Source organism: Desmodus rotundus, chromosome 1, assembly GCF_022682495.2.
Source record: "Desmodus rotundus isolate HL8 chromosome 1, HLdesRot8A.1, whole genome shotgun sequence".
Classification (NCBI taxonomy): domain Eukaryota; kingdom Metazoa; phylum Chordata; class Mammalia; order Chiroptera; family Phyllostomidae; genus Desmodus; species Desmodus rotundus.
In genome coordinates, this window is record NC_071387.1 from 88,520,790 (window position 1) to 88,532,590 (window position 11,801).

General features: G+C 39.7%; 1 protein-coding gene across 1 annotated transcript in view; it reads right to left on the reverse strand.

The window, feature by feature from the left end:
- Positions 1 to 11,801, reverse strand: part of DNAH3 (dynein axonemal heavy chain 3) — a 239,369-nt gene extending 227,568 nt beyond the window's left edge. The window contains exons 1-3 of the mRNA XM_024560497.3: positions 11,740 to 11,801; positions 7,315 to 7,419; positions 5,768 to 5,990 (exon numbers count right to left, since the gene is read on the reverse strand). Of these exons, the coding sequence (XP_024416265.2) occupies positions 5,768 to 5,990; positions 7,315 to 7,419; positions 11,740 to 11,769 (358 nt within the window). The 5' untranslated portion in view covers positions 11,770 to 11,801. The remainder of the gene's footprint in view (positions 1 to 5,767; positions 5,991 to 7,314; positions 7,420 to 11,739) is intronic.

Sequence of the window (11,801 nt, forward strand, 5' to 3'; positions counted from 1 at the left end):
AAGGGCCAAGAAGAAATGAAAATACAATTTCTGAACTGAAGAACACAGTTTAAGGAATCAAAAGCAGGCTAGATGAATCAAGGGTCGAATAAGCAAGCTGGAGGACCAGGTAGAAAAAAACACCCAGATGAGCAAGAAAATGAAAAGAGGCTCAGAAAGAATGAAGAGGGGTTAAGGGAAATGCAGGACAACATGAAACGTAATAATATCTGTATAATATGGATACCAGAAGGAGAAGAATAAGACCAAGGGATAGAACACCTGTTTGAAAAAGTACTGATGGAAACCTTCCTTAATATGATGAGAGAAAAAGTCCCACAAAGCCAGGAAACACAAGGAAGAACGTAAAATCAAGAGGAACTCAAAGAGGCCCACTTCAAGACACATCAAAATTAAAATGGCAAAATTCCAAGACAAAAAAAGAATCTTAGAGGCAGCAAGGGAAAAACAGAAAGTAACATACATGGGAGCCCCAGTAAGGTTAGCAACTGACTTCTCAATGGAAACACTCCACCCAGAAGACAATTACAAAAAATATTCCAAGTACTGAGAACCAGAGACCTGCAACCAAGGCTACTTTATCCAGCAAGGCTCTCAATTAAAATGGAAGGCCAAATAAGGATCTTCCCAGACAAAGGAAGTCTCGAATAATATGCCTCCATCAAACCAGTTTTGCAAGAGATGTTAAAGGGCTTGCTTTAAGAACAGGAAGAAAAACAGTGATAGAGAGTGGAACACAGGTATGAAAAAATGGCAATGAATACATACCTATCAATAATAACCTTAAAAGTAAATGGATTAAATGCCCCAATCAAAAGACACAGAATAATGGAATAGATAAGAAACATGACCCAAACATATGCTGTCTACAGGAAACCCACCTCAGAACAAAAGACATACACAAAGTGAAAGTAAAGGGCTGGAAAAAAATATTCCAAAGAAATGGACAGGAAAAAAAAGCCAGGGTAGCAATACTCATATCGGACAAAATAGACCTCAAAAAAAGAGCTATAAAAAGAGACCCAGAAGGTCACTTCATAATACTCAAGGGAAGCATCCATCAAGAAGACATAAACATAGTAAATATATATGCAACCAACAGAGCAGCACCCAAAATACATAAAGCAAATCTTGGAGGACTTCAAGAAACATATTGACAGAAACACAATTATAGTAGGAGATTTTAACACCCCACTGTCAAAAATGGATAGATCTTCCAAACAAAATATCAACAAAGATAATGTGTCATTGAAGAATGCTCTAGATGAAATGGACTTAACTAATGTATATAGAACCCTTCATCCCAAAGAAGCAAAATACAAATTATTTTCAAATGCACATGGAACATTTTCAAAGATAGACCACATGATACGACACACAACAAGCCTCCACAAGTTCAAGAAAATTGAAATCATATCAAGCATTTTTCTCCAACACAAGAGATTGAAACTAGAAACAAACCTGAAGGAAAAAACACCAAAACACCCCAAATCATGGAGATTGAATAGCATGCTATTAAACAATGAATGGGTCAAGAACGAGATTAGGGAAGAAATCAAAAAGTTTCTGGAAACAAATGAAAATGAACCCACAACAATCCAAAACCTATGGGACACAGAGAAGGCAGTCCTGAGAGGGAAGTTCACAGCAATACAGGCCTACCTTAAGAAGATAGAAACATTTTAAATAAACAACCTAACCCTACACCCACAAGAATGAGGAACAACAACGAAGACAACCCAGAGCAAGTACAAGGAAGGAAATAACCAAGATCAGAGCAGAGTTAAATGACATAGAGACTAAAAGCACAATTCTAAGGAACAATAAATCCAGGAGCTGGTCCTTTGAAAATATAAACAAAATCAACAAGCCTTTAAGTAGGCTCATCAAGAAAAAAAGAGAGAGGACCGAAATAAACACAATTAGAAATGAAAGAGCAGAGATTACAACTGATACCACATAAATACAAAGGATTGTAAGAAATTACTATAAAGAACTATATGCTAAGGAATTTGAAAACCTAGAGTGAAACGCACAAATTTCTAGAAAAATATAATCTTCCAAAACTCAGTGAAGAAGAAGCAGAAAGCCTAAATAGACCAATAACACCTGATGAAATTGAAACAGTAATCAAAAAGCTTCAGACACACAAAAGCTCTGGACGAGACAGTTTCACAGAAGAATTATACATAGCATATAAGGTAGACCTAACCCCTATCCTACACAGATTATTTCAAAAAATTGAAGAAGATGGAAGACTCCCAAATGCTTTTTTATGAAGCCAGCATCATCCTAATCCCAAAACCACATAAAGACATAACAAAGAAAGAAAACTTCAGGCCAATATCGCTGATGAACACAGGTTCTAAAATCCTCAACAAAATATTGGCAAACTGCATCCAGCAATACATTAAAAAGATCATCCACCATGACCAAGTGGGATTCATCCCAGGGATGCAAGGATGGTACAATGTTGGCAAATCAATAAACATAATACACCACATAAACAAAACGAAAGACAAAAATCACATGATCATATCAATATATGCGGAAAAAGCATTTGTAAAGGTACAGCACACATTTATGATAAAAACACTCAACAAAGTGGGAATAGAGGGAGTATTCCTCAACATAATAAAGGCCATATAGGAGACACCTACAGCCAACATCATACCCAATGGACAAAACTTAGAGCTTTCCCACTAAGATCAGGAACAAGACAAGGATGCCCTCTCTCACCACTCCTATTCAACATAGTACTGGAAGTCCTAGCCACAGCAATCAGACAAGAAAAGGAAATAAAAGGCATCCAAATTGGAAAGGAGGAAACAAAACTGTCATTGTTTGCAGATGACATGATAGTATACATAAAAAATCCTATACACTAAATCAAAAAACTGCTCGACCTACTGAATGAATTTGGCAAAACAGCCGGATAAAAAATCAATACTCAGAAATCAAAGGCATTCTTGTACACCAACAATGAAACATCAGAAATAGAAATCAGGAAAACAATCCCATTTGATATAGCAACAGAAAAATAAAGTACGTAGGAATAAACCAAACAAGAAGGTAAAAGACCTGTACTCAGAAAAGTACACAACACGGAAGAAAGAAATTAAGGAAGACACAAACAAATGGAAGCATGTACCATGCTCATGGATTAGAAGAATTAACATCCTCAAAATGGCCATATTACCCAAAGCAATTTATTAATTCAATGCAATCCCTATTAAAGTACTCATGACATATTTCACAGATATAAAACAAACATTTCAGAAATTTATATGAAACCATAAACGATCCTGAATAGCTGCAGCAATTTTGAGAAAGAAGAACAAAGCAGGAGGGATCACAATACCTGATATCAAACTGTATTACAAGGCCACTGTCATCAGAACAGCCTGGTACTGGCATAAAAACAGGCACATAGACCAATGGAACAGAACAGAGAGTCCAGAAATAAACGCAAGTCTTTACGGTCAATTAATATTTGACAAAGGAGGCAGGAGCATAAAATGGAGCTAAAACAGCCTCTTCAACAAATGGTGTTGGGAGATCTGGACAGCCACGTGCAAAAAAATGAAACTTGATCACCAACTTACACCATACTCAAAAATAAATTCAAGGTGGATAAAAGACTTAAATATGTCATGACATTATAAAAGTCTTAGCAGAGAACATTGGCAGAAAAATCTCAGACATTCCACACAGCACCATTGTCACTGATATGTACCCTAGAGCAAGGGACATAAAGGAAATAAGAAACAAATGGGACCTCACCAAATTAAAAAGCTTCTGCATGGCTAAAGAAAACAGCACAAAAATGAAAAGAGAATCAACTATATGCAAAAATATTTTTGCCAATGATACCTCAGGCAAGGGTTTGATCTCCACAATATATGAAAAACTCATACGACTCCACTCCAGGAAGGCAAACAACCCAATTAAAAAATGGGCAAAGGACTTGAACAGACACTTCTCCAAGGAAGACATACAGAGGGCCCAGAGACATATGAAAAGATGCTCAGCATCACTAGCCATCAGAGAGATGCAAATTAAAACCACAATGAGGTACCACCTCACACCAGTCAGAATGGCCAACATAAAACAAGTGTTGGAAAGGATGCGGAGAAAAGGGAACCCTAATACATTGTTGGTGGGAATGCAGATTGGTGCAGCCACTGTGGAAAACAGTATGGAATTTCCTCACAAAAGTAAAAATGCTATTACCTTTTGACTCAGCAATTCCACTGCTGGGATTATACCCTAAGACCCCTGAAATACCAATTGGAAAGAACCTATGCACCCCAATGTTCACTACAGCACAATTTACAATAGCCAAGTACTGGAAACAACCTAAGTGCCCATCAGCAAATGATTGGATCCAAAAACTATGGTACATTTACACAATAGGATTCTATGCAGCAGAGAGAAAGAAGGAGCTCCTACCCTTTGCAACAGCATGGATGGAACTGGAGAGCATTATCGTAAGTGAAATAAGCCTGGCAGTGAGGGAAAAATACCATATGATCTCACCTTTAACTGGAACATAATCAACAAAGAATAAAGGAAACAAAATATAACTAGAGTCATTGAAGTTAAGAAGAATCTAACAATAGCCAGAGGGGATAGGGGAGGGGACAGTAGGGAGAAGGGTTTTCAGGAACTACTGTAAAGGACACATGGGCAAAACGAAGGTGGAGGGTGGAAGCAAGGGAGGGAGGTGGGTTTGGATGGCAGGGGGAGGGGCAGGTAGAAAATGCAGAGAACTGTAATTGAAGAACAATAAAATAATTTTTAAAAAATTGACATTCTGAGAGAATCAAATGTAACTGAAGACTCAAGATGTATTTGTGAGTTCATACTTCAGCTCCTCAATCTACTCCAGACATAACAATAATAGACAAATACTCTTTAAAAATTAAAAAGACACTGTTCCAACATACATCTAACAAGATTTGCTAGAGGACCAGATATATGTGTACCAGGTAGATTGAAATAATACATACAAAGTACTATGATGAGCAGCTTCCAAAATGGCTCCTAATGACCCCCACCCTCCTGGTATCATGCCCTTGTGAAATCCCCATGAATGTAGGCTTGGCAACTCACTTCTACCAAACAAAATATGGCAAAAGTGATAAAGTGTCACTTGCAAACTTAATTTCCAAAAAGACTGTGGTAGAGCCTTCTTTCTCTTGTTCTCCCCCTTGTTCTCTATGAGGGAAGTCAGAAGTTACAGCTGCCCTATCAAGAGGGCCATGTGGAAGGAAACTGATGTCTATGGCCAACATGCAGTGGGGACCAAGAATATGAGGGAACTTGTAGGAGGATCTTTCCCTAGTGACCTTTAGGTGACTATGGCCCTGGCTGACACCTTGATTGCTTCCTTGTGGGAGACTCTAAGTCAGACTTACCCAGTTAAGCCATGCCCAGATTCCTAACACATAGAAACTATAAGATAATAAGTGGTGGTTATTTTAAACTGTTAATTTTGGGGGTAACTTGTTATGCGGCATATAACAAATTAACACAAGTACACCGAGAACAGTGTTTGGCACACTGTAATGTAAGGTTCGTGGTGTATGGTAAATATAAGATTAGTTATCACAATCATTCCCACTTCATAGATGAGGAAACTGAGACTCTCTGAAGTTATCCAAAATTAGCTGCAGCAAGAGGTGAAGCCAGGACTAAAACCCAGGATTACAAATCTCCCTCCAAGACCCCATTCTGAGCTGGTATGGCACAACACCACAAATACCTGATGGCAGCTGCTGAATGGTCCTTTCCCTAGGGACACTGATGGTGACTGGCTGGTAGACCTTCAGCAGGTCCTTCATCTTCAGGTCCCTAGCTGTCAAAGAGTAATTGTTGGCAATGGAATCACTGGGTCCACGGTGGTGGTCCTGCTCTTTGAAGGGTACAGCCAGGGTCCATGATGTGCGTTGCATCAATGGGGGATAAAAGCTGTGTGACATGACAGTCTACAAGGGAAGAAACGCAGAGTGAGACACAATGAGGATGATCATATCTTGCAGAGTCTGGGCTCGGAAGGGCTGCGGCTGTACTCTCATTGAGACTCATGGGGTCCCACATGCCTTAAGCTGTTTCTATTGGGTTGGCCAAAAAGTCTGTTTAGTTCTTTTCCATAAAATAAAAGACGTATTTTTCATTTTCACTGATAACTTCAATGATTTGGATATTTTGAGTATGTTGGTCTATCTCCCACTATTGGCTTCTGGTGGGTAGAGGCCAGGGGTGCTGCTAAACATCTTCCAAAGCATAAGACAGACCTACAGCAAAGAATTATTTGGCCAAATGACAATAGTACCAAGAAACTTTACAAACCACTTTTGACATGTTCAATCAGTCACAGCAACTTTTCCATATACTGCACAAATCTTACTTTGTGTTTCAGTTGAGTTTTTACCTTTCTTGAAATAATACAGCATAATATGTTGAAAATGCTGCATATCTTCTTCCATCTTCAATATTAAAACAGCTGCACAAAAATCCACCAATTTTGATAAGTTTTTAAAAAATGTACACTGATATGACAGCTGTCACAATACAATCTAACTGTTTTGAATGAAGTTAAAGACAACTAATTACTTCTAGAATCATTGCATAGAAAAAGCTAAACAAACTTTTTGGCCAACCCAATATATGCTGCAAATTCACTGCAAATAATTTCATTAAAGAAACATTTCTTTAACCTCACCTAAGGACATTTTCTCATTTCTTTCAGAGACAGAGGAAGGAAGAGAGAGAAACACTGATGTGAGAGAGAAGCGTCTATGGGTTGCCTCTCGGACTAGGGATGGATCAAACCCACAACCTAGGTATGTGCCCCAACCAGGAACCAAATTTGCAACTGGTATGCTCCAACCAAGTAAGCCACGCTGGCACTGGCCAGGGCACAAATACTTTCTGAATGGATGCCATTGTACTTCTCTGACCACTGTGATCATGATTTTTGAAGTCTGACTTTCAATAAGCAGTAAGTTTGAGAGTCAGGTAATTTATTTCTATTGTGTTTATTTCTTACAGACATAGCTATAAAGTAGAAATAATTACTCTCCCTTTACAACTGAAGATGAAGAAATTCAGAGAGTTTAAAGAACACAACAGGTAAGTGAGACGGCCAAGTTCTAACTCACCTCTGTGCTACTGCATAGTTCTTTCTCCCTTGCTGGTGTAGCCTTTTCCATTGACAGACATAACCAAAGCCACTAATCACACTTGTAAAGTCTTGACTGTCTGCCCCACACCAGTACCAGCAGAAGACCAGCGGCCAGGAGAATGTACCTGATAGATTTCAGATGGTTCCTCTTTAGCAGAAACAGGCAGAGGGGGTAGCTCAGGCTGCATCTGGGAGTGGCTCATATGATGTATGGAGTCACTTTTGGGGATCTGTGGAAAACAGGAACAAAGTCACTCTTCAGAAATTAGGAAGGATTCCCAAGCCTCCAGGTGGGTGAGGAGTAAAGAGATCCCCAGGAACAGTTTTAGGCTCAGAGTTCTGCCACAAAACACTTTTCTCATCCCCATCCATTGTGTAGGTCTCATTTTTAAATCATCAATCTATCTCTCCTCTCACATACCCTGCTTGGCTACACCTCTATGAGCAAATTCAGATATTTTTTCCCCTTGGAAGAGCCCAAATTCTAAGTGACGCAGATCTCGGCTTGTAAGATCTGCTGTTGAGGTTTCAGTATTCCAATACACATACACATGGACTACAGAGGTCCTGTGGGGGAAAAGGGACAGTGCGGCCACTCTCTCAAGAGGATAGTGCCTCTGATGGCCTCGGCCACTCCCTCAAGGGGGGAGCACCAAGAGCCTTGCCTAGACCAGCCTTTATAGGTTTTTCAGGCCCTTAACATCAAAGAAGGTCCTCTTTTACTATACAAAGGTTTGTTTTGGGTGGTTATCTTTGCAGACACAGGAGAGGGTGTCGCTGAGTACATCAAAGGAGGACATTTGCAATGTAAAGGGAGAAATGGTTGAAACGGCTTTGTCCCATACCTGGAGGGTCTAGCCCAGATTCTGTAAAGATAAAAATACTCAGTAAACATTTGCTTCCTCAATTCAGGGTGAGGGAGTTTTAGCAAGAGCAAGTCTCATAGCAGTCTGGGTACAAGGCAGGCCTGATTTCCCACTGGAGAACTTATCCATGGACTTGGGTCCTGCCCGCCAACCTTGCTCCCCACTGGCTTTTCTGAGTGGGGGCTGAGCCACATTTCCCACGCTTGGAACGGTTCCCCACACTAAGGGCATCCTAAGTTGCTCTACCCTGGCTTGTGACTAGAGGGGTTGCCTTAAAAAATAGATTCTTGCATTTCACACATGCAAAATACCAAATAGAAGTTTGCTCATGCAATAGCATTATATGTTATGTGCATTTAACATAGCAACTCTGTGCTTCCTGTAAAATATATATCATTTAGACATGTGAGTGTTTGAGCCCACCATTCTATTCAGAGAGTAAGCCTCAGGGTACACTCTCAGTGACCAAGTGCCTCTCCTGAGCAGAGCTGACAGTGACTGCAGTATTGCACGATGTTGTGTGTGCTTCTGTCCTATAATACAGCCCCTACATTAAGGGCAACTACTTCATCTGGGGTAGTGATGGAGACACTGCAGTTTCTCCTAACACTAGAAGAAAACTGCTGGGCTGGACTTACTGAGAGGTGTTGTTATATAGCACATTAAAGATAGTTTAAGGGATTCTCAAGGGTAATTTGACTCTGTGGTTGTTCAGCCTAGGCAATGACTTTGGACTGAACTCCTGTGTAATATGAGACGTTAGATTGATTTGATTTATTTGGGTCAGCAAATTATATCATGCAGGGTAACTGGCAATGGGTAGTGGGGATAGGAATATATGAATCAGATGTTAGTCACCCCTACTCCCCAGTCAACCCCTCACTGATGACTCTCAACCTTGCAAAATAACAACAACATCTGCCATTATTCCAAATTATTACACGCTGGGCACTTTTTATATAACAATTTTTATAACTATATTCTAGCTGAAGAAATTAGGCTCTGAGAGGACAGGTGACACATACTAGCCACACAAAGGTGCTTTTAAATGCACATTACTCCATGTCCCAACACAATGGAAACAGTAAGTATCATTTCCACAAAAAACTACTTTAGGAATGTGCTGGTCTTAAAAATGTGCAAACCTATAAACAGAGATTCATATTGAGCCTGCAATCAGTAAAACTACTGATCTAATGGCCTCATTCAGTAGTTCTCAAAAATGGTGGCACCAACCAACAGAACTTTATGAAACATGGGGATGCTCAGACTCCACATCAAACAAGATGAGACCGAGACCCACAGACCCTGTTGTTTATCAATTTAGAGAACTTGTTTTGTTGATTTAAATCAATGTCTGTCTCTGCTCTTGACCTTGATTTGAAAGATCTAAGAATTGAGCAATCATCTCCAAGAGCCCCCTCTTTCTTTACCAAAATTAATATTAGATGAGGTGAATAAAATGAAAACCTCCTAGCATCAACTTGAAAGCAGGTACTATACTATTCAAGGTAGGTTTGGGCAGCAGTACAAAAGGCATTCATGGTTTCCTTCAGGATCCCAAATGTACAATAGATACTGATTGATAAGTTAGGGTTGTCTGTACTTCATCTTTGCAAGCAAGATTTGTGGTCAGTGGAAATCTTTCCCTTGGCCTAGCTTTTAAATAATTCCAAATGAAATTTTTCATTAAAAGAGCAACATGCAAACACTACAAATTTCAGACACCTTAAGTAAGTTACAACTAGAGAAGGAATGAGTAGTTAAACCAAAACTAAAAACAAACCCCCTCAAAACCCTGACTTCTTGTGGTCAAGGAGGGTGTTGACATTATTTAAGAGGCATCTTGGTATTAGTGCTTCTGCTCATGGTTGGGGTAAACATGACACCAACTGGAAAGTTATTCTTCCTACCAGAAGGAGTGGAATATAGCCCTAGTAGACCTAATTGCCTCTACTCTAATTCCAGCCCATGTTGTAAAGAGGGCTGGTACAAACCCCTGGCTCCAGGACAGAGCATTTGACACAGGCCTAACCAATCAGAATACTTCATCCTCCCGGACACAATGATTGGTTCAGCCTGTGACCCAAGGTGGGCTGCTCAGCATCTTTCCTCACACTTTCATTAGAGCTATTGAGAAAGAGGCACTCTTAGCAAACTTTGCCTTATGGGGGAAAAGTCTTCCTTGGAATGAAACCAATATAGAAGAAAGCAGAGACACCAGAAAGAGAAAGACAGACTCCCAATGTTATCAGCTAGACCCCTGGATCCAACTAGGACTTCTCAGTTATGTGAGCCCATAGATTTCCTTTGGGTTTGAGCCAGGGTGAATTTTATTTATGTTCTTTTTTTCTCTTTTTTTAAAACAAGGTTTTATTTATTTATTTTTAGAGAGGGGAAGGGAAGGAGAAAGAGAGGGAGAGAAACATCAATGTGTGGTTGCCTCTCATACACCCCCTACTGGGGACCTGGCCCGCAACCCAGGCATGTGCCCTGACTGGGAATCGAACTGGCAACTCTTTGGTTCACAGGCCCACACTCAATCCACTGAGCTACACCAGCTAGGGCTTATTTATGTTCTTACTGTGAGATGGTCATCCAAGGGATAGACACAGAGGTAGCTGAGTCACAGAGAGATAAGCTATTCTTGGGATATTAAAGAAGTCAAACCAGCCTAAAGCATTCTGCAGAGCACAATGGAGGCAGAACTTCTGAAGAACAAATTAAACTTTGAGCTAGTTCATAGGCACAAACTAAGACTTAAATACACACAGAACCATAAATACCCTAATAGCAGAAAAGATCTCAGTCCATGGGACAGAAACATGTGGGACACACAGATCAGCAGACCTAGAAATCCATTCCAGAACAGAACATAGGAAGTTTTCTTGACCATACCTGGCTAAGAATTCTCTCTTCAGAGGGAAGAGATGGAGCTTTTTATAAGAACTACCAATTTATGCAAAATGGTTTGTTAAAAATATTAATCCTTAAGTTTTCTTTTAAATTACAGGGAATTTTCATTTCAGAGGGTGGGCCCCTTCATTATAAGCAAATTTATGTTAATTTCATAAAGTTTCCATTTAAAGTTCTTGGCTCTTACAACCAAGATTCTGGCATTCAGATTGGGTAGAACTGATCCTTTCATGTGGCATATTTCTGTCTGCATGTGATGTTCGTATATCTTTCAAAGAGGCCATTCCCAAATGGTCTCCTGGGGACTGGCTCTAGCAGAATCACAGACTCTTAGCTAAAAATACGGATTCCAGGGCCCCACTCCAAACCTTCTGGATCAACATGTTTGGGAATGAGAGTATTCTGATGTGCAGCCAGTGTTGGGAACTTTGGGATGGAATATATGGTCTACTGGCCCTAGAAGTGAAGGGAAAGGAACAATAGGTGTCTACTCTTGAAAGTTCCCACTAAAACTGGAGGATTGGACTAAAACTAAAAAGCCTAATTCAGCAAAAATCATATTTCAAAGGACACAACATAAAAGTGTGACGAGCATACTTGTTCAGTCAAGGAATCTAACATGGCAATTTGTCTATGATCGAAACATCCCTTTCCCATCCACTCCCCAATTCCCTATATGTTGAAAATATGGGTTAAAAAAAGAAATACAAGAACAACAATAAAATATTTAATTAAAAAAAAGAAATACACCTTAAAATTCATACATACCTTTGAAGATGAGCAGGCCATGTCATTCATGTTGTATATTCTAATAGTATCTATTAAAAATG